General features: G+C 37.5%; 3 protein-coding genes across 6 annotated transcripts; 1 reads left to right on the top strand and 2 right to left on the bottom strand.

The window, feature by feature from the left end:
• Nucleotides 1–256: 256 nt before the first annotated feature.
• Nucleotides 257–4,928, bottom strand: tmem82 (transmembrane protein 82). The gene is made up of 6 exons (XM_057319488.1): nt 4,661–4,928; nt 3,547–3,619; nt 2,716–2,893; nt 2,201–2,618; nt 1,856–2,037; nt 257–1,712 (listed from the first exon to the last, which is right to left on the bottom strand). Exons 1-6 carry the CDS (start codon nt 4,743–4,745, stop codon nt 1,632–1,634), a joined length of 1,017 nt encoding a protein of 338 aa, XP_057175471.1. The 5' UTR covers nt 4,746–4,928; the 3' UTR covers nt 257–1,631.
• Nucleotides 4,929–6,466: 1,538 nt separating this feature from the next.
• Nucleotides 6,467–10,113, top strand: szrd1 (SUZ RNA binding domain containing 1). 2 transcript variants are annotated; one of them, XM_057319109.1, is made up of 4 exons: nt 6,467–6,599; nt 7,945–7,994; nt 8,072–8,341; nt 8,472–10,113. In XM_057319109.1, the coding sequence occupies exons 1-4, from the start codon at nt 6,549–6,551 to the stop codon at nt 8,581–8,583; spliced, it is 483 nt and encodes a 160-aa protein (XP_057175092.1). In that variant the 5' UTR covers nt 6,467–6,548; the 3' UTR covers nt 8,584–10,113. The 2 variants fall into 2 exon arrangements, with proteins under 2 accessions (XP_057175092.1, XP_057175094.1); XM_057319111.1 differs by lacking the exon at nt 6,467–6,599 and adding an exon at nt 6,611–7,060.
• A 63-nt stretch (nt 10,114–10,176) lies between these two features.
• Nucleotides 10,177–23,255, bottom strand: atp13a2 (ATPase cation transporting 13A2). 3 transcript variants are annotated; one of them, XM_057319106.1, is made up of 29 exons: nt 23,109–23,255; nt 20,487–20,584; nt 20,242–20,409; nt 20,040–20,098; nt 19,755–19,824; nt 19,594–19,673; nt 19,437–19,514; nt 19,275–19,344; nt 18,528–18,662; nt 18,381–18,447; nt 18,169–18,300; nt 17,760–17,921; nt 17,349–17,459; nt 17,215–17,261; nt 16,630–16,818; nt 15,680–15,886; nt 15,497–15,592; nt 15,266–15,422; nt 14,865–14,976; nt 14,478–14,602; nt 14,094–14,278; nt 13,920–14,012; nt 13,735–13,814; nt 13,417–13,569; nt 12,830–12,926; nt 12,514–12,737; nt 12,277–12,428; nt 12,008–12,180; nt 10,177–11,910 (listed from the first exon to the last, which is right to left on the bottom strand). In XM_057319106.1, exons 1-29 carry the CDS (start codon nt 23,119–23,121, stop codon nt 11,743–11,745), a joined length of 3,501 nt encoding a protein of 1,166 aa, XP_057175089.1. In that variant the 5' UTR covers nt 23,122–23,255; the 3' UTR covers nt 10,177–11,742. The 3 variants fall into 3 exon arrangements, with proteins under 3 accessions (XP_057175089.1, XP_057175091.1, XP_057175090.1); XM_057319108.1 differs by having other exon boundaries at nt 23,160–23,183; XM_057319107.1 differs by lacking the exon at nt 23,109–23,255 and adding an exon at nt 22,309–23,025.
• Between the last annotated feature and the right edge of the window lie 280 nt (nt 23,256–23,535).

Below are 23,535 nucleotides of genomic sequence, written 5' to 3'. Positions count from 1 at the left end.
AAAAAGAAAAGCATCGTGTCCGATGTTAATTTTTAATGTAGATTATGTAATAAAGAGTCAACTCCATAATTTACCACAAAATATCTTTGTATAGTCTGACCAATTAGTAACCAGCTTGTGGCAATCAATATTGTTTAACCAGTACAGATAGTGACCAACCACTTAAACGTTCCTATTTCAAATAAGGGTTCGACTGTCTACTGGTCTAAAAGAGCACGAGGCGTAAAGTTTAAAGCACGCATGCGCCAGAATGCGGCAAAACAGGGACCGCAATGGCTGGATTTCGCATGCGCCTTAACACGCCCACAGAGGTTTGACAAAGAGCGATTACAGACCCACAGACGGACAGAAAATTCTCAAACTTGCTCCGAGGTGGAGCGGGGTCTATCTTGGGCAAGCCACAAAATCTTCGAGTCTTCACTGGAATTGTATGGATTTTATGGATCTGCCTAAATCCTTAATATTTCTGGATTAGAGCTAATAAAATCCATTGACAGTACTTTTGGGATTGGATTTGTTACACGTTGGAAATACAAAAGCGCAATTCAGACCTATCCAGTGTTTCATGTTATACAATAAATGAATCCCCTGGACACTTGGACACTAATATTCTTCTTTCTCCGTTCCCAAACAACAACAGGCGGTGTGGCTAACGTCTAAGGAAAGGAATTGATTTAACGTTACTGTCTTGAAAACGTAACCGTAATGTGTATTTATTTGACAGGAAACGACGGAATTGTAAAAAAATCCAAGAAATTGTGGAATATGTAACGTTAGTTTAAAAGAGAGAGAGAGAGGTGCGTCGTTCGTGTACTGCCTTACAACATATTAAACTATTGAAAGTGCTGTTGCAATGGAAAATAAGTGCAGTTTAAACATATCAGCGATTTTAAACGTCACAAACAGTTGTGATGTTTTGGGGTGTTTAATCGTTAAAGCAACTGTTGACGCCAGAATGTTCTTTGAAATATGACGCCATTTTGAGCATGACCTAGAATAGACGGGACCCAGCACAACAAAAGAATACAACGCGCTACGGCCATTTTGTTTCCTGAGCTATTTTTGAGTTCAAGTTAAGTTTGCTCTGATCCCATAGACTCTTGAGAGGAAATTGTTACAGAGATGTAAACAAAATAATAGCTTTGTGAGTGGGCTGCATGTAAATCTTAGTGTTCAAATAAAATGGTTATCTTTAACTGTGATGATGTGTGAGTTCGTTTTGATTAAAATAAGTTATACAATTGCTGTATTATGTTTCCCGTGGAATTCCGTGACGTTATACTAAGCTGGTAGGAAACGTCTCTAGAGACTTGAAATGTGTTATTCAAATAAAAGTGTTAGGCTATATGTATGTGTGAAGTATGGGGATTTAATTCACCACAAATATAGATATCAGCTAGCTTTATTGTATTGATGTAAGTCACTTGAAAGGGTTTTTGTTTATGCACCACTAAAAGAATGATGCATGATGCTTCATACAAATGTACATTGTTTCATACAAACCACAGTCCTTGATGGAATTGTTTACAAATAAGGTTCATTTTTGACAATGTTATTTTGTGTACAGAAAGTCTTGCTGCTTGTCTTCCGTTTCACAAGCTAAATGAAGCCTAGCGTGTTTTCATTCAGGCTCAGTCGAATTTTTCCCATTTCTTTGGTTCAGTCTGGTTTACGGGCCTTTTTAAAGAGCTTTTGGGCACATGGGTGACATGCTGCAAAGAAATACGTTTATTTAATGCTTATAATATTTTAATAATTATTATATGTAATCTGTAGGGAATTCACTCCTACCCTCCACCGGTTACTTAGTTCAGTGTAAATAAAGACCTAGAAGATATGCATTTTTAGTTCTAACCTTATATATCTCTTCCAAAAGGTCTTGAGAAAGTAACAGGCACACAGCTTCACCAATGAAGCAGATTAGGACATGGAGTACATCTGACCACCTGCCCACCGTAATCAGTAAAACAAAAAGTCCACCCAGTCGCACAACAACTGTATTCAGAAGAATTTGCTGGCCAGGCTGATGTCGATCCTCTGAAAAAAAAAACACTGGATTATATACTCTAATGATGGCATAGGCCAGGGTATTCTTATTACATAAACAGATGTTGTTTTTCTGATTATGAAAATATGTCTTCAAAAAACTTTCAATCATGTTATACCCTACTTTCTTAGTCCTACCATTTAATTGTCTTACCATTCATATACACAACCAGTAGAGTGTAGCAGATTGTAAGTGGTGTCCAAAATCTCAGAGCCTCGGTAGTTGATAGAAATTGTTGGTTTATGTTTGATATGGCAGCAATTCCAGACACGCTAAAAGTTAAAATCAGGGCAGTGCAAAGCCAAGTTAATATAGAAGAGCCCGTAGTTAGGAGTCCAATGCAGAGTCCACAATAGCGCTGTGTGCTGTGTATTGGATACATTCTCTGTACATGTTGCCATAGTTTACAGCACTGACTTGACAAAAACCAGCTCACTCCAACTGCAAGGATGAGGTTTAACCATGCTTGTGGTGCCCCCTCATGGAGGAAATTTATGCTGCAGCTGAGCGCACATCCTAAGGAAAACTGGCATTGGATGAGCAGCAGTAACAATGGATCAATTACTGAGTCCTAAACAAGAGGAAAAGTATATTTTACCCAGAGTGGGTTAGTTAGTCATGCATAAGTTAGTTAAAAGAAAATAATGTAGTCAATCATTTTTTCATACTGATCCTCCTGTGATCCGTGCTGAAATGACACGGAGAGAGAACTCTAAAACCACCAGAGATGCAACGCGAGACCCCACGATGGAAAGAACCCCAGTAAGGATCCAGAACTGAATTATCTCTGTTAGACCTCCATTTCGTTTGTTTGTTTTCTTATGGTCCGTATCAGCATCTGCAACACTTAAAGGGACAGTTCACACAAAAATGAAGATTCTTTCAGCATTTACTTAACCTCATGTCATTCCAAACCTATATTACTTTCTTTCTTCTTCAGAACACAGAAGATATTTAGAAGAATGTTTGTAACCAAACAACATTGGACCCCGTTGACTTGTATGGCATGGCCATGAAACCACTCTGACATTTCTCAAAATGTCTTCTTTTGTGTTCCACAGAAGAAGGAGTCATGCTGGTTTTGAACAACATGAGGGTGAATAAATTACAAAAAAAATCTGTCAACACTTACCCTTCAGTTGTTTCAAACCTGTATACATTTCTTTGTTATGTATAACACAAAATAAGATATTTTAAAGAATGCTGGGAAAGTAAACAATTTTGGGGCACCATTGAACGCCATATAGATTTTTCCCTGGTAGTCAAAATTGCCCCAGAACTGTTTGGTTACAAACATTCTTCCAAATATCTTTTTTTTGTGTGTGTGTTCAGCAAAACAACAAAATTTCAGGCTAGAAACAACTTGAGGGTGAGTAAATGATGATGATTATTTATTTTTGGGTGAACTATCCCTTTAATATAACAGTTAAGTGATACATGCAAAAATATATATTATTTAAATATATAAACATTAATACATGTAACAAAATAGTCCTTACCTTTGAGCATCAACAAACAAGTAAACCCTTAAAAGGTTACGAAGAACCAAAATTCCACAAGCACCCACTATTCCTGTCATTAATATCAAACAGACGTCAGAGACAATTTCACAATGCACACACACATCACTATACCAACTGATCATTTTCTTAAACATTACATCTAAACTAATAAAACAAATAATTATTATGAAAACATACAAACTAATAAAAAATAATGGTAACAATTTACATTAAGGTTCCCTTCATAAAGCATTTATAAGTGTGTTCATTTGTCATTTACAAATGCCTTATAAAGCAGTTATAACTGCATAAATAAAAAGGGGGATTCTAACGAAATACCTGCCAAATGAACCATTTTTAACTCACGTGTTATAATGGTTATAAGTGTATTATTCATTAAAATAAAAGCAGATTCATTATTATCTTGATGTTGTTTGTAAAATAGGCTGTCAGACGGGAGACTGCAGGGTGGTATGTTGGTTTTTCTTATGTATATTTCATATCTTATGTCACTTTTCAAACCATGTTGCTTACCTGATCCGATTCCGAATGTCTTACGGTGCCCTCCAGAATGCCTTCAGATCATGATGCTTATCCAAAGCAGTTTTTTCTTGCTTACCAAAATAAATTCATCAAACTTTTGATCACTTTTTAACACTAAATGCACAAAAGTTGTTGTAAACTTGTTTGTTTACGATGTATTATTAATGATTCAATTACTTCCAATAGTTAATCAAAACCAGAAAACATTTATTTATTATTTATTGTAGAAACAGAATGCTTTCTCACAAGGATAAATCTCTGATGTGAATCTTATATTTAGAAGTATTGACAGCCCATGAAAGTGCACTTTAAAGAAAAGTGGGTGCCTGGGAAGTATTCACATTTATTAAGTATTTTGTTAGAATCCCTATTTATTTACACAGTTACAACTGCTTTATAATGCATTTGTAAATGACTTATTAATCATTAATGAACACGTTTACGAATGCTTTATAAAGGGAACCTTAATGTAAAGTGTTACCAAAATAATAATGATTATAACATATAAATGAATGTTAAACTTATTTCCTGAGATTTATCTAACAGAAGCATTTATTTTATTACTTACCTTGTAAAATACTATGTAAAGGATCAGTGCCTGGTGTTAACCAAGTAGGAATACTTGGGACTAACCAGGAAATGAAGGACAGCATGCCTGTTAAAGTGAAACGCTGTAGATACTAGTCAAACAGACCACACAAACAAAATCCAAGCTAAATTTCCAACACCATTGACCTTATGTTACTTTCGGTTGTGTTGTTTGAGAGATTCATTCATGTAAGACCTTTATCAGTAGCTGATATGAGAGGTGGAGGATTGGTAACAGTCTCAAAGGTCATGTCTTCATATTCTATCTGTTTATTTAGGCTATTCTCGCACAAAGATTGAATCTATTTATGTATTTTCACAAGTAGACATCTACACAAGTCAATGTTGGTCATTCAAATTCGGGTGTAAATTTGTAAAAAGTTATAAAAAATAAATTAACATGTGATTTTTGCCCTCTACTGGTGATCATTTTCATTGCAATTAAAGATTACATTTTGTAAAATTAAGACCTACAGTTTTTATGAGCACTTGAACTTTACACTGCATGAACTTTGAACAGTTTAGCATTAATTTTCTCACCTACACGTCTGTAGTACACTGATATTATATTTTGTTGCTCAACGTAAAAATAAGCTCAAATATTTTAATGTATATTTAATGTAATTTTTTGTTTACATTTTCAGTATTGTATAGTTATAAACTATAAATAAATACCATTTTTATTTAGGGGTACTTGTAATGTTTCCTGAACTAAGAAACACAATCCAGTTTCTTGTGACTCATATCGGAATAGGGCAGTCAGCCATGAATTTGTAATAGGCTACTGGTCCTCAAAACACCATCTTCATGTGGACTGAAATGATTCTTCCAGTCACCAACCACAGCTATAAAATAAAAATACTAATAAAAAACAGATTTTTTTTAATCAAAAGGGGTAGTATTCTACTCAAGCATACTTCGAAATATATATATTTTTTTAATGTATCATCTTTTCTCATGAACGTATGATCATAGATTGTGTCTTGGATAGCAGAGTAGTTGGGGGTTCTCCCGCATAGCGGAAAATGGTGTTGTCTTTACAATATGATCTATTGTAGCCTACATTTTGATAACTGCCGTTCAAAAAATTCAGCAATGCCTGTCAGAAGAAACAAATTGTATCAGTTACCAGTGTCTCATCATAATTAGGGTTGGGTATTGTTTGAATTTGATCGATTCCGATTCTGATTCCGATTTTGCTTATCGATTTCGATTCCTATCGATTCCCATATTCCACAGTTAAGTAAAACATATCATTTAGCCTGCTTATTGACTGGTTTGCAAATATATAGGCTACAAATACGTTTTGTGTATAGGCCTACACATAGCAACCTGATAAATAAATCTTGTCTGATTTATATTTGTATTACCATATTTAGCTACATCATGGTTAAACTGTTGTTACTACAATTGTGGTTCATGTGCTTTACTGCAAATATTAGAGTTAAACTATGCTTACAAACATGGTTAATTTTCATAAGATGAGATATCAGATCACAAGTTAACACATGCACATTTCTGAAAATATGCACACAGGAATTGATAAGAAAAAATGAAATTCAAATTCGGATCGGAATAAAAAAAAGAGTAGGAATCGGACACTTGAAATTTACAATCAAGCTATAATCTAGCTATAATTGCGTTGCACAAGCAGGCAGTAAGATCTTTGCCAATGAATGTCTAACTCTTAAAATATAAATTAATTTGCTTCTAAAGTTGTAACCACAAGCCCTGTGTCCTCCGTACAGCAGGTGGCGGTGTGGTGTAAGACTTTTACTCACTAAACGGCTCTTTTACGCTGTAGAGGGAAAATGTGCGTTAGCTTGTGGATCGAGGGAACCCCCTAGTTAGTAGCTAAGAGTGGAAACATGGACGATGAGGAGGTCGCCGAAAGCTGGGAAGAGGCTGCTGATAGTGGGGTAAATATGTCACCGTATACTTTCTTCTTACTCGCTCAGACGCTGTTCAAAGTGTAAATAGTTTCACATGGAGCTTTAGGCCGATTCATACGCTGGCCTCCTGCTAGCTTGCTAGTCACGCCTGTGTATGAGTGTACAGAGTTGGGAAGTAGGCCGAAGTTAAAGGGAAACTGTTCCCAAGATAGGTGATGTGGGGTATTTCTTGTTTTACTTTAGTATGTTGAAAATTACGGTTTGAAGTATTAGCTGTGGCCGAAGCGACGCGTTGGAGCGTCACGTAAAACTGTTTGTCCACTAGGCAAGCGGAATAATGAATTGAGATTGCTCGCTAACTAGTGCTAGTTAGCTTAGACAACTTGGGTCGAATTAAAAAGGAAAGACCTGTTTTTGCAATCCCTTAAGAAATCAAAGATGGCTGCCCTGACGGAATGGGACCTGTTGGATGTCGTGATGAAATGAACGTAGGTTTCAGTTTTATGTTAAGAGTAATATAAACGATTTTTATGCGGAAATATGTTTTTAAAGTCGCCGAAGTGTCCCCATTCAGGCACTTCTCGTAAATTTTAACATGTTCTATCAAAACACTACTGAATTAGTGAATCAATGTCTTTTACTTTCGCGAAAGTGTTTGTAAGTCAGTGATGTTGAAATTTGATCCAAATGTGTTTGTTCTTTCGGACGGGTGTATGTAGTGCTGCTGCTTTTGTATGTAACGTTAAATGAAAAGCGAGGACATGATTTTGCCACCTGGCAAAACAAGCAGGTGTCATTTAATGCCACGTATTTTTAAAAGTCTCTGTTTATCTGTTACATGACATTGATGCTTAATCCTAAAAACGCTTTATTAATGCCTGAAGCTGCCTGGGTTTCATTTCTACCTCATGGAATTTTTCTTACTAACCTTAACTTGACCGTAAGTAAAAAAAAATATTCGCTTAGGTTTTTCTTTTCTGTAATATGCATGCACTTTTTAAAAAAAAGTATGAATAATTTGATATAGCAATGTGCTCTCATTTATGGTTTGTCACGACCACAGTCAATCTGAACTTGTCAGTGCCAACTACAACCCTGCCACTGTTAACATCTTTCCCTCAATTTATTTTGTTTTACCACAAGTCTCTGCTTAGACAAGCCCTCATATTGTCTGGTTACTCAAGCACCACACTGTAATTTGGCCCTGCCATTAATTTAGCCACAGCACTAAGGATTTATAAATAACTTGAAATTGAAAACTTGCTGCTGCTGCAGCACAGGCCCCTCCTTAAAGCACTTCACTCATAATGATTTGTAAGATTGCTTCATCCTAAATTATGTAAAATTCTAATGTTCTTTTGTGTTGACTTAGGAAATGGAGAGAAGACTAGAGGAAAAGCTTCGTATCAGTCAGAAAGAGAGGTATGCGTCCTACACAGTTTCTTGAGCCCATGTTCTGCTTAATGTGCATTTCACTTAAAATCTAATGTTTCCTTCAGACTTGCAAGTAGCGGTTCAAGTCGATCCCCGGTGAAAACAGCAATTGTCATCCAGGATGACTCACTCCCCGCCGCACCCCCACCTCAGATTCGTATTTTGAAGCGACCCTCCAGTAATGGATCCTTGGGATCGTCCGTGACGCAGACCCGACCCTCCCCGCAAGTAAAATCCTTAGCTCAGCGGGAGGCGGAATACGCAGAAGCCAGGAAGAGAATTCTTGGCAGCGCTACGCCTGATGAAACACCCCAGGAGAGGCCCAATTCAGACCGGTAAAATACTGACAAATATTAGGCGAATAGATTTTTTTATGGATTCTTGGTCGATAATTTTGCTGTCAAAACTTGTATTTTAAGTCTAAAAGGCTGTCAAAAAGGTTAACTGTGATTTGTCCTCGACCAGATCCCCCCGCGGAAGCAGCCATACACTTTCAGAAGAGAACAGATCAGTAAACCACGTGGTTCGGCAACCAGCAGGTCCAGATGGCACACAAGGCTTTCATCAGCGCAGATAGGAATAACAGTGTTTCCTAGGAGGAAGCAAAGCGATCGAGTCTGTCTCCCAGAATACGGTTAAAATTCTACTAATTTTTATCAATATTTAGGATGCAGGATGTTTCTAAATTAAAACTCTCAGATCAAGCACGGCGCGTATGCCGGCGTGTGGAACGTAACGGAAGACAGAAACGTGAGACAGAGGAGCGGATGGGGAATGTTTCATTCCCAGTTTTACACTGTGATGAGGACCTCGCTTCCGAACACAGCTCACTGTGATGTCCAGCCCCTGCCCCTTCAAAGAAAAGTGAAAAACGAACGATTGTCACTTACTCGCTATACTTCGCTGTCGACGGCAGCCAGCCCGGCAAGACGCGCATACCCCTTTGAAAAGACATTTGAAGCAGAAAATAGTGGCGGAAAGGCAGAGCTGGAGGTATACATGACATGAGGCACCAGCTTCTTTCAGCAATAATTGTAGAATTATCACGAATCTCCCTTCAACACTGTTCTACTTTTGTATCGATTGTGTTTGTCTTCGTTTTAATTTTGGTTCTTACTGGCTTGGTCTGCTATTTGCCATACGTTTTTAAATAGGTAAGGAACAGCAAGGTCATGATGGAAACTCAAGCTGACTTTAAGTTTGTTCTTTATTGTTTACGGTTATATATTTTTTCATAAGTTGTTTTACTCGTGGGTTTTCCTCTGACTGTCCTGATTTCTACATCAAGTAAAAAGAATAAAAACAAACAAGTAGAATTAAACGAGTGCAGCAGATTAAGCAGTTTCTATGCCTTTCGGATGATTTGAGAAAGTAGTCATTTTTAGAGCTGTGTATTTTAATTCAAATCTAACAGAAAAGTGACTTCTGTAGATATTTGTCGCACTGGGGAGAACCAAAGGGGGTGAGGCGAGGGGAGATGATTTTGATTTTGCTGGCCCCCCTCGCCTCACTTTCTCATCAGATCTGCTGTTGACCATTTTCTTTCTTTTCACTTTTTTTTACTTATGTAGGAACTCAGGTTGTTTTGAGGAATGAAGTTGCGTATCAGTGGATATAGGTTTTTAAATGTTTGACGGTGCAATGTTAAGCTTTCATGAAGTAACGGCTTCAAGATGGTTTTAAAAAACATCTCCGAGACTGGCTGACAGATTATTCTATAAGAGATTATTTAACGTTTATCGAAATTTAAGAAAAGAGTGTGCATAGCACCAGTGGCCTATCAAGGCAACTTTGAGTGTTAAGTCAGTTGACCTAGTTGCTTTGGCTCATGCAATACAATGTCCATACAGGAAGAGCCATACTTTTCTTGACTACAGCACCATTTTTTTTTTTTATTCTGTCCTTAACCTTTCTTTCCTGTGCTGTCCATGAAAGATGTCTTTGAAACGACCCTGCGGTTTATGGAAACCCTTTAATCTGATATGTCATTGTTCACTTATTGTGCTGTAACAAAACGGAATAGACAGGTTTGTCTGAATTCCTGAGAACAGCAATCTGCCTGTAAATACTTTTAAAAATGGCCATTTAATAAAGACTTTTTAAATAATGTCTCTGAATATTACCTTTTACGCTAAGGTTTGATTAAAAGCAAACGTGAATTTTTTCTCCACAGAGATTTTTATTCACAGTACATCTGAGATCTTCCTTTACATTTTTAATGTATACAATAACACTTGATTTATAGAGTAAGAATGGGTTTAAATTTCAAGATTTGGTTAACTGAGGGCGGTTGATACCAGGTGCAATAAATATAAAACTAATAATTAAAAACATTTAAAATGAAAATCTGAAAAATAAACAATGGAGACGTTAGACCACATGAATGTGCAAGAAAACACTTTTTAACCAAATGATTTGAATTTATTCAAAAGATTTATCAACCCTTAGGTTAAAAGGCCAAACCCAACTGAACTTTCAATGTTGATTAGGGCTGTGCAAAAATACTGATACATGTAACTATCGCAATTTTTTTTTCAATAGTGTATTGATAGTAATACCTCTACTATCGATCTTTTTTTTATCATGTCATATACATGCGGCCTAAAGAAAGTGGAAGCGAGCATGGCGAAAAATATAAGAACGCTTCGAGCTCTCAGAGCTGATGTGTGAGTGTGCTTTGGTTTTCTAAATAAGTCATGAGTTATATAAAATAATGCTGTTTGTAGGCTTCGCATGCAAGTCATGACACAAGTCACTTGGCTACTGCAGCGCATTAGACAAAAAGTTTATTAAGAAAAGTAACAATGACATTTATTGTGCTTTCACGGATGTGACACCAGCACATTTACAGCACGGATGAACCAGGGGTATTATACTGCCCATGTTCATTGTTTTAACTGTAATGCACCACAACAGCCAAGTGACTTGCGTGAGCCACCTTATTCCCCTCTGATACCCACTAGAGCGGCGCCCAGTTTGAGAACCCAAACCTCTGATCTAAAGGTCCATGCATCGCACATCATGGCCACTCTGCAGAGGTAAGGGATGTTTTTACACTTATCCTTACAGAAAACCCCAGGTGGTGCACAGCATGTTGTATTTCTAGCTCTACTTTTTACATTTTCTATTTAAAGGATTGCAATATATTGCAAATGTGTATCGTATCGAAATACATAGCAATATATTGTATCGTGATATGTATCGTATCGGGAGGCACTTGCCAATACACAGCCCTAATGTTGATAGCCACTGGTCATCTATTATATGAAAAATATTAGGTTGTCAACTCTTCAAAATAATGATATGGGTTTGAAATGGCATGGCAGTGAATAAATCACCCCAGAATTGTAATTCTTTACAGATCAGCTATCCCTCTTTTCTCCTTGGATCAACCTTAATAAAATAGCATGGCAAACATTTATTTAAGAGTCCTCATCTCACCTGAACCTCTCTTTATTTACCTCAGGGGGTTATTCTCTGACACAATTAAATCCACGCACCTTTTCAAAATGCTTAAACATTTAATTCCTTTAATATTTTGCATTAGAAACACAATCATTAAAAGTTTACGCCAGTTGCTGTATGAAAAGAAAGTCGGTGCCATATATAACAGGCAGACAAGGATGGCATCTGGTACACACGCATCACTGCACTTTGAGAGGTGAGAGGTATCAGATTTTGGCAACCTTGGATATGTGTAGTAGAAGAGTCGGAATGTTAAATTGGGAGGCAGGTGTTAGCTAACACCAATGATGGTACTCTGTGGTGGGACCAGGGTCTGGTTCAGAGGCGGCCATGAGCGTGTTTCCGCTAGCAGTACGTCCAGACGTTTGAACTGTTTTTTGGACTCGCGCTTCCCTCGTAGACTGCGAAGGCAGTTCAGAGCACCTCGGTCAATGAGAAGCTGTGAATAGAAGTCCAAGTCTAAATAAGTATCAAGCCTTGACATCAATTCCTTATTCAGTGGCATGTAATACAGATATACATGTCTTTGTTTTTACCTCGAGCAAGTAACAAATGAAGAAATTAAGTGCAACTAAAGCCACCAGTAGCAGTTTATAATTCATATCGGTAATGTTGTAGAGCTTCAGAATTTTATGGATGATGGTATAACGGTAAAGCACTAGCCAGAGCATCATCGCAAAGAAGATCAGCAGTGTGATGAGGAACAAAACTAAGAGGAGAAAAACATGAATTAACTTGTGATGAACACTTAACACATGCATATGTAGCAAAAAAGAAACAAACAGGTCAATGTTTACAATCTCACCATTGTAAAACAGTGGTTTTTTGTAAGGATATCCTTTAGTTATCACAATAGCCATGATGATATACTGAAAACCTGATAAGGCAAATACACTTGTATCCTCCATGTTAGGCAAGTTTGCAGCCCCTGTAACAGTGGCGTTTAAAGGCACATACCTGAAAGAAAAGTCAAAAATACAAATGCACAGTTTGGGGCTAAAAATCGTTTGTTTTTCATAAACCAAGTCTTATTTAAACTTACCAGTCTTGTGACACAGTGATAAGGAGGGCAGACACCTGCGCTAGGATTATCAGCACAGTGTGCAACAGTAGACTAGCCACAACTGGCAGAGAGATAAGACTGGCGGCTGGTCGCTGGGCATGGAGCTCATCGCTGGGTCCTCCTCTTCCCATCACTATAGCCAAAACTGTCACCAGGACCAAATCAATGAAGAGGAACTGCAAATCACCCAAGTTTGTTTTCTCCTACAAAAAACATAAATGCTATTGTTAATACTTCACAGTTCACTTCGTTGTATCGTTTAAATAATGAATATAGCGATACAGTTGATACTCACAGTGTAGAGAATAAGCACAGATGCAAACTGGATTATACTGTACAAGGCCATGTACTTGAAAAGACTGAATGAGGTCACGAGTGAACATCTGCCTTCCCTGTTTAAAAAGTGATTTGATATCAAACAAATTAGGCATTTAGGGGTTTCATACCATCATAGAAAAATTATATTATACAATATAATATATACAGTATAATCAAATTATTATACCTATCATAGTAGGAAAAATGATAATGGTAGTCAAAAGTGCCCCAGGACTGTTTGCGTTCATACATTCTTCAAAGTATCTTCTTTTGTGTTCAACAGAACAAAGACATTTACACAGCACATTTTTCCTACTATGGTAGTCAATGGTGGCCAAGAACTGTTTATGGTTAATGGTTACAAGCATTCTTTCAAATATCTTTCTCTGCGTTCATCAGAACAAAGAAATGTATACAGATTTGGAACAACTTCAGGGTGAGTAAATGATGACAGAATTTTCATTTTTGGGTGAACTGTTCCTTTAAGGCAGTCAACAAGACAAAAGTGAAGCAGTGTACCAGACAAATCATCCATAGGAACTGTAAAAAAGTAGTGTTATTTACTTAATGAGTAGAGGCACACAGCTAATGTTGTCAGACTTGGATGTGAAAGGAGAAGCCACAGACGCCTCGGCCTCAGATAATGACACACCGACATCTGCAGCCCTCAAAGCGCCACAGTCATTGGCTCCATCCCCACACATACCCACCCTGTAACTGTACAGGAGGTAAGAGAAAAATCTTTTATAATGGATTCAATGTATACTGTATTGATAGTAACAACTATCAGCAAGTTTACCATATATATATGGTAATTTAAAGTGTACTTTTTTATACTCATGTAATTACACTTCAGGTCTTTATTTAAAGCTCTGTACTCACTTGAGTTTCTGCAGTGCTTTGACCAGCTGGGTTTTCTGATCTGGAGTCATGCGGGCGTACACTGTCCCTCTCATCAGGACCTGTGACACAGACAATCATTGAACCCTGCTGGGGATCCACCAAAACGACAGAGCATCTAAAATTGAAATCGATCAATATTCACAAAATCTAATCTAGAGAGTCACCTTGGGTACATATTCAGGGAAATGATCACAAAGTGCAGCAAAGGATATTCCATTTATAGCCAAGTGATAGCCGGCATCATTCTGATAGAGGCCCTTAGTGAACAGAAAGAGGAAATCTTAGTTTCGGTTCAAAAATTGCGAACTAATAAAAAAAATCTGTGATAATATTTAAACCTGTGAAAGAGCATCCATAGACTCTTGAGTATTAACGCTGGCTACCACACCATCTCCTTGATGAAACTGTAGTAAGGCCATCGAGTTTGCAGTAGGGGGCGATGCGTGAACAAAAATAACCCTCTCATGTGACAGCACCATTCCACATGCATGTGCTACATTTACCGCTGTGAGAATATTGTCACCTGACAGAGCAGAAAAAAACAAGATGACCAATCACTTTTACTTCAACACAAACGCATCACTTGACACTAATATAAAAGCCAACCAAAACATGAAACTAAACTTGAATCACAAAACGAATCATTCTGATAAAACATACAGTATAACAGTGTTGGTGTGGATAAAATACAAGTGTTAAGGTTTTTATTTTTTGAGGCATACCTGTAACCATTACAGGCCGAAGGTTTGCCAGTTTAAGAATGTGAATGACTTCTGCGCTCTCTGGCTTCACTTGGTTCTTCATTATTAGCAGACCCAGGAAGCTCATGTCTTTCTCCAACTCCACCCTGCAAGCAAACACTGATCAAAATCTGATGTCAAAGCTGCTACGCTATGGTTACCATGAGTTACAAACTGTTACTATGGCCCTGACGTAGCATTTCTAATTAAATTAAATTCCAATCATTTGTTTTTGTTTTGCCTAATTCAGTTATATTAATTAATGTTTTGTTTACTGTACATTGTAAACCTTTGTAATAAAATGATGCTATGCTAAACTACTGCGATTGCTGAATTCAAGTTCTATGTACAGAAAATAAAACAGCTGACCTTTCAACAGTGCTTGCGTCAGTATCCTTAGCAAGGTGCTTGTAGGCGAGTCCTAAGACCCTAAAGCCCTGGCTTGCATACTCCCGTAAGGTGTGTGAAAACTGAGTAGGCACTGTTACAAAGACAGGAGCAAAACACTTTTTGGTAAGGTTTGAATCATGTTTTGTCGATAAAAGGCAAACCAACAAAAAAAAGTTTGCCATCATGGAACTTCATTCAAAATCTTTCTATGGCTTTTTTATATTATGTATTTTGGTGGTTTCTCTGTATGTGTTCATACAGTTTCTTGTAAATTACTTCTGGAATAAAAAGAAAATAAAAATAATAAATAAGATCAAAATAAAATACAGCTCCATATACACCGTTTCTACTTCGCAAGAAATAGGGAATCAGGTCCGTACCACTTCCTCTAAGGCAGAAGCTGGCCACCATCTCAGGTGCTCCTTTAAGAAATGCGGTAGGAGAATCTCCACCAGGGCCAACAGTCACTACACTCATCCTTTGGAGAGTAGATGAGAAAGGATATCGCCGAACTATCGCCACTGGCTGATGGACAGACTGAAAAACAAGAATGAACAGCTACATTTCTGAAGATAATCCTTAAATTGCTGGGTTATAGCTGTGACACTTACTGTTCCTTCAGATGCAGGAGGCCTCATCACTGCTTGTATTCTCTGTCGCCCAAATTCAGAGTCAAGTCCCATCTCATTTGCAGGCTCTGTCAGTTCCTATTATTTACATTCAATTAAAAATTTAGACCCCTCGATTTTTGACTGCATGTGGTCTGTAAGATCATCAAGTCAGTAGGACTTTACCCAGCCGGTGGACTCGATCATTTTGAGCTCCAGTGGGTCTCCAAGCGGTTGACCCCCCAGCAAAGCCAAAGAATGACAGGAGGCAATTGCAGAGAGCATCAGTCCAGGAGGAAGACGGTGAGGGTCAGGAACCAGCTCAGCAAATCCTGTACCACTAACTTCCATCACACCCCACACATCCAGCCCTTCCTCCGTAAGAGTACCAGTCTGAAAACAAGAATTCACAGTTTGACGTACGGGCCATCCAACAGGATCTTGATGTTTAGTATTGACAGGAGCAGAGTTTAAGCGTCAGAGATCTTATTAGTCATCATGGTTAATAATCTTAACACAGCCGTGTAAACTAGATACTGTGTACACATGCGCTTATTAAAATAGCGAGTGATGTACAGAAGTTTTATTCACACGGAGGATGATAAGGATAAGTAAATATAAAGCTGAAGTTTTAAAATTGTTCGAAATTGAAGAGAGTAGGGCAGTCCACACCACAACTATAAGGATACAGCGGAACAACATTGTTGGGATCACGTCTTTGAGTGATTTATTTCCTGCAAATTAAAATACATTCAAAATTTAAAGGGCTCACACATTTAAACTCAGAATAAACATGTCATTTGGTGTGGAGTGGACGCTAATATAGTTATTGTATAGTTACTATTATAGTTATCAATCTTAGTGGGAATGGGCATGTAGTCTTGGCACTGATCTTTAAACAAACAGAACCTCTTTTCAGAGCAATAAAACAACGTTTATTTAAACAGACTGAAACCCGGCCTTTGACTAGATGAAATAAGGAACTACCCCGTTTAATATATACCATCATTTGGCTATCCCACAAAGCATATTTACAAGGTGTGACATACACAAGGTGTGACCTCAGTAGAAACGTATTTTCAGATAACAGCAAAGATCCTTCTAATAAAGGATCTCTTGCAACCTTGATCTCTCACCTTGTCAAAACAGAACAGTGATATCTTGCCACAGATGTTAATGCGAGGAGGGCTGATGCAGAACACCCCACGACCCTTCAGCCGTTTCTGGGCATAAATGGTGGCTGTAGTTATAGCAGCAGGAAGGGCAGGTGGAACAATTATTGTCACAATGTCCAGAGACCTTATGAGAAGTTCTTGCCAGGTAGTCTGATAACAAAAAAAAAGAAACACGAATGTTACAGAATTGGAAACAAGAAACACAATTTTTTGACAAATGAGCATAGATTTAATGGTAGCACTTTATTTTACAGTCCTGTTTCTCATGTACATACATAGTACGGTGTACTTACTACAGTAAATATAATAACTGGGTAATAACTAGGTACTAACCCTGAACCTAAACTTATACCATGTAGTTACCTTATACTACCCAATACTTTCTTAGTTAAGTACACTGTAAGTACACTATAGGGTACACGTACTGTAAAATAAGTGCAACCGACTTAATTGACAATTTTACATAGGTTGTGTTTTATTGGTATTATACATTTTGCTATTGGTATATGTGCTTTGTGGTTCAAATATTAACTTAAAAATACTTACATTGCTCTTTGAAAGTATCACAAGGCTATATATAGTGCCAGCCAGTGCTGTAAAACAAACACATTTATTCAATACTGTCTACTGACACCACATAACAGAAGTCACAGTTTAGTTATCAAGATAAACTAACTTACCCAAAACCGCCAAGAACAGTATAAACTTCATAGCGTCGCTATAGAAGCGGAAGTCTAACGGTTGAGGGTAGAGGACAGAGCTAATAAGGTCTCCTTTGGCTGTGAAAAACCCTGAGGAACAGAAAACAAACTGGTTTAATGTGAAAACAACACAAAACACATAAAATGAGTCATTTTATATCTTCTTGTAGCCTAGATCAAAAACTACTATAATATTTATTCATTTCTAATTTGTCTGTGCATGCAGGCAATTCAACTTTTAACACAAACTGTTATTTTATTCATATACTGCAGTTTTATTTAAAAAAATAATAATACTAAAAAGTTGCATGGCAAAACAGCCCACTAGCGGTCTCAGACTTCAACTGTATGTAATGTAATAAAAACATGTTTTTTTTCTTTTTAAGTCACCTGTGCATGTTACAACAGCTATGGCCCCTTTCCCGTCAGGGCCGCCTCCTTTAGCCTGGATGACCTGTGTGCCGCAAAACAAAGTATGTCTGCGCTGCAACTCTGCGTTGTATGTCTCCTCAGACACGGATAATGGTGTCTTCATTACAGGTATACTCTCACCTGTAAGCGAGACAATTTCAGAAGTTACAGCAGTGACAGCTGTCAAAACTATGACAATGCTTACAGCCATGGAGCATCACAAACATGACTTTTGCTTGTCAGTTTATTTTACAACAAGGTGGGTAAAAAAAAGTGAAAAAAAAAATGTGTAAGTTGATGAATTGTTAGTTTGTAAATTATTGGCTTAAAATGTGCCCCGCTTTCCCCCTAAACAATTACACAACACAGTCTGTTTGATTTCTCTCACCAGTGAGCATGCTTTCATTCACCATGCACTCCCCAGCCAGCAGGCCGGCATCACAGGGCAGAAGAAGCCCCTCGGCTGGAATCACAACACAGTCCCCTGGTACCAGCTCTTCTGAACTCACATGCTCCTCCTCTGTACTCACAACCAACACACATTGTGATAAACACCAGTGATATCAGTTTGCTGGCTATTCTATAGATCATAAATCTCACCTCCAGTTTCTCTGCGCACAGTAACGTTCACCACTAAGCGTGCCATGCGGCGGAGAGAAGTGCTTTGCTGAGAAAACATCAAACATTTTACTATATGAATTAAAAGCAGCACGTATAAGATGAAAAGAAACACAACACATACTGTACCTTACGAATCTCATAAAGTGACACAGCGATAGAAATGAAGGATATGATGAATATGCAAGCAGCATAATAGTAGTAGTGGTCTGATATCCACAGAACGATGCTAAACACTTGAAAAACGTAGAAGGGATTGAGCACCTGGACATACAAAGTAAACTGTATTAGTACATATATTTGATGAAGTAATCTTCAGGGTAGATCCTTATTTATTTATTACACAATGACCTTAAGTGGATAGTTCACCCAAAAATGAAAATTCTGTCATCATTTACTCACCCGAGTTGTTCCAAACCTGTAGAAATTACTTTGTTCTGATGAACACGAAACATAAAACAGTTCTGGGTCACCATTGACTACCAAAGCAGAAAAAAATACAATGCTAGTTAATAGTGCCCCAGAACTGTTTGCTTTCATACATTCTTAAAAAAGATATTTTGTGTTCAACAGAACAAAGAAATGTATATATGTTTGTAACAACTCGAGGGTGAGTAATTGATGACAGAATGTTAACTGTTTCTTAAAACTTGGAATAGATAGATAGATAGATAGATAGATAGATAGATAGATAGATAGATAGATAGATAGATAGATAGATAGATAGATAGATAGATAGATAGATAGATAGATAGATAGATAGATAGATAGATAGATAGATAGATAGATAGATAGATAGATAGATAGATAGAAAAAAAACAGAGTTATCTCATTTTGGAACCAAACTCTTCATATAGTATATATATATTTTCCTACCTCTTCAATGAGAAGTTGCAAATAAGACTTCACAGGAACATCAATAATATTGGCCCCAAAGATCTGCTTTCTGATAAAAACAAACAGCGTAAGGCAATGAAAGCTTGTATTTGTGTAAGGTATCAAGTTACATTATCATATGGTTATTTAAAGGTTACAGACCTTGCACTTTGGTCTGCACGACTTAATCCTTGCTGTCGGCCATGCAGGTCAGCACAGGTCCAACCCTCATTGAGAATACTGAGGAGAGATGAGACGTTACTACCATTTTCAGCAAACATTATAAACAAAGAGTACAGAAAACAAACACAAACAGTACCTAGCTTTGCAGTAAGCTCCTTTTTTGGACATCCATATGTAACGCATGCCTTCAAACACATAATATCTAAGCAGTGTTTTCTGAATGGAGGGGAAAGAAGATATTATACAGCGGGTGGTGCAAAAATGTGGAAATCCCTGTTTTGACTGGCCTAATGTTACCTTTTCTTTGTGTAGCTGCACAGTGTCTCTACATTCATTTTCATCTGCCTCTCCTACTGCATACTCCAAACTACAACATAACAATAATAGTAAATCTTAATATAGTTTATTTATTACAAAACATTCAACAAATATTATCCCATGATCACAAAGATAAAATAGTCGGCCATATTATCTTCAAATGCAAACAATAAACACAAGCAGATGGCTTCCATTTGATGGAAACTCATAGAACATGCAAATAAAAAGGAGAAGTGTAAACAGTTAATGCTTTGTGGGTCTTACCCGCCTTCCCCAATCTCTTCTGTATGCACATCTATAACAAACTGCTGGCCACATCTGTCCTGTGATAATCAAACAAAATGTCATTCTTTATAACAGCAAAAAACTTGACTATGTGATTTATATTAGTAGAATATCTATCTTCTTTTGTTAATATTATACCAATCCATATTTAAAATATAAGGACTGCATATTGAGAGAATACCTTTAGTAGTAAAACATCCGCCATTGGAATGGGACAGAGGGTGCACCGGGCCAGAATGCCGAGCCGAGGGCGCCATTTTAATAGCACTAGCAGCAGGCCTAAGGAGCATACCGCCCCGATTCGACACAGCCACACTTTCCAGCACACCCATCTGTACCCCTGAACATCCTGAGAAACAGATTACAACAAAAACATTGCATAGGACATTATTTGACCATTTAAATGTGCTGCAATAGAAATAATACCATATGTGAGACAGCGGCGAGTTCCTTGGGCGTTGGATCTTTTATGATGGGTTCAGTCTCTGGGGAGGTTAGCCCAACCGCCCCCTGACCCCAGCTCCCTAAAACACAAGATCAGTCATCAGTCCTTATGAAAAGTTTGTAAAAGGCACATACAACACAACGCAGACCCTCTGTTGCGTACACTCCCTTTCTGTACATACTAGTACAAAATCAAGCATGAACTGGGCTCAATCTATTATGCTAAAACAGAGGCATGTACTTAAATATAGCAGAATCTTACTTCCCATTTACTGTGAAGCTTACAGAGAAATCTTGCTACATTTGAGAACAGTGCCACGTTGTGCACCACTGAGTCACACCCTGTCAAATCATCATGGACACCATGTGGAACACATCCCAGTGTCTTTATATTTGCAAAGTCAACAGTTCTATTTGACCATTGTATTAAAGTCAGCGTCTGTCCTTCTAAATAAGCAGAACAGAAAGACAAACTAAACCAGCTACTGTAATAATCTGAATAGTGTACATTATCTCTATAATGTTTTATGAACCTCTAATACCACAACAAAACTATTTTTAAACATGTTATTATATAATCTACTAGAGCTTTAAAATGTCAAGCTTAAAGATCTGCCACTATGGTTTTGTTTATCCGCTAGACTAGTCACAGCGGTTTATGAACTGAGAGAATCACACTTTTTCCTCTTTTTCCAGATCATGTGCTTGCATTGTGATGCTTCTACACGCAAAAAAGATTGTGCTGATTTTCATATAACAAATGTTTGCTTCATCCTTTGACCAAAAAATAACAGGATAACCCCGTTTTTAAAATGTTCTAAAATCATGTTTTTTATTATGTTATGTTTTTATTGTGTTTTATTGTTAGTTAGCGGTCTTTTTTTTAGTTATTGGCTTAAATCAAACCAACTGCAGTTTGATTTATATTAATTGAAATGCACAATAAAAAAACATGATTTTTGAAAGTTCTCATTTTGGAACCGTTTATGTTTTTTATTGTGCATTCCAATTAATATCAATCAAACTGTATAAGAAGGATAAACATTTTATATTAATGAATTATTGTCTTCAACAGAAAAGCAATGTTTTAGCAGCTAAAAATCTTAATTTTAATATGCATTTTTGTCTGGATTTTTTTAGAGAATATGGGCTGAAAAGTTGCTCAAAACAAACCATTCTGAAAACGTAAACATTTGGGCAGCACAGACATTATTTTCCCCTTTAATTATACTAATAGCATCAGTTTAACACAGCTGCAAAAACACAACATCTTTACAACACCCCGGTTTCACAGACAGGGATTAGTTTAAGCCCGGACTAACCCTTTGTGAAATTAGGATATTTAAACTACTTTTATAAACATGCCCTAGTAAAAAACATTACTGGTGTGCAACTTGAGACAAAACAATGGCGCTGACATACTTTAAGATGTTTTAGGCGAGTTATTTTCAGTTAAGACTGCTCAAACATTCATTTTAGTCTAGGATTAGCCTTAAACCTCGTCTGTGAAACCGGGGACATATGATCTTCTTCACAGGCTTAACATACTGAGCTTGATCTTGAAATACAGGTTCGGCCACTACAAAGAACTTAAATGAAGTAGAAAACAAGCAAGAGGTCCAGAAGAAAATGTGCCAGACATGACGTCCTTCTTTACACGTTGAGAAGCTCAAAGTCAAATCACCAACCTATGTGTCAACATAACACCAGGTATATCTTTTTCTTCTTCAGTCAACTGTATATTTTATACCTACTGCATTGCGCTGAGGAGCTACAGGTGTATTTTACAGGAAAGAAAACTTACCCCCGTTCCCTTTGCTTTTGTTCGTGCTGAAGCTTCCAATAAAATACACTACGAATTATTTATGACATTGTTGTTGTTTTTCGGTGGATAAAATATCCACAGGGGCTTAACAGTTGATCAAATTCTCCGGCTAGCGACTAATAGAAGCGAGTAGGAAACGCTCCTGTCCTGATTCTGAACAGGTAAACCAGCCAATACAGATAGCCACTCCCACATTCTTCTGTGAATCGTGCCCGCGGCGCTGCGCAGTCGGTCAGTGTATGACATCAAAGTGCCGCGAGAGACGTTCTAAAGATGTGAAGCCGAAATCTTTGAGCTACCCCAGCAAGAGTTGTCAATTTTAGGCGGATTCTTTCATATATCAAGATCATTAATCGTGTGTTACTGCTTGGAGAAGTTGAACAGTGCCAACATACTGAAAGCAACGCATGGAGTTTTGTGAAGGTACTTAACGTTACACATATCACATTCCGTTTTGTTGGATAAAGAAAATGAAAGAATTGTCTTCGTTTTAACTTCCCAATGGTCACGTTCATCAGCCGACTAAATCAATCCTAGTCTGTTTTACTTTTTTACCCGCAATTTATGAAGTGAAATGGTTTGACAACACAACACTGATTTAGTTAAACTTCTGAATAGCTGTTCAAATATCACCAGACTTTAACAAACAGGAGTAGTATTCGCTTTATCAATCAAACTCTAACCAATAATCACAATGCATGTCAAAGAATGCAGTCAAGTTATGTTCAGCTGCATTGACATTTCATTCAGTAAGGCATTCGCAGGCGACATACACTTACCCGGCGAATCCATCTTTGAACTAGAACAAGAATCCCAAAGCGCATACTTACTAGCCTGGGGACATTTTTTAGTAGAATACAGTTTTTTGTTCAACTATTTTTCTCTGAATGTGACGCCATAGCCCTTCTTCCTTTATGGCCTGTTGGGGTACTTGGGGAAATCACTCACTTTGTACCGCCGCCTGGAGGACGTCATGAGAATCCATGTAACTCAGTGTTTCAAAATAGGACTCTATTTTGTTTGATTAAATATGATTGAACAAAATCACACAAATGCCACAAAACCACATATTTCTACATGCTGTCAAGAACAGTATGTTTAGGGAGATTAATTAACACACTAACCAACTGCTGCCGATCAATTACATAATTCGATGTAATATTTTAACAACTTTGTTACAGTTTCTGGTGCTAGGCTAGCCTATAT

Source organism: Triplophysa rosa, linkage group LG21 (assembly GCF_024868665.1).
Source record: "Triplophysa rosa linkage group LG21, Trosa_1v2, whole genome shotgun sequence".
In the NCBI taxonomy this organism is placed as follows: Eukaryota; Metazoa; Chordata; class Actinopteri; order Cypriniformes; family Nemacheilidae; genus Triplophysa; species Triplophysa rosa.
Note: the sequence above shows the minus strand (reverse complement) of the source record. Positions and strands in the feature narration are given on the sequence as shown.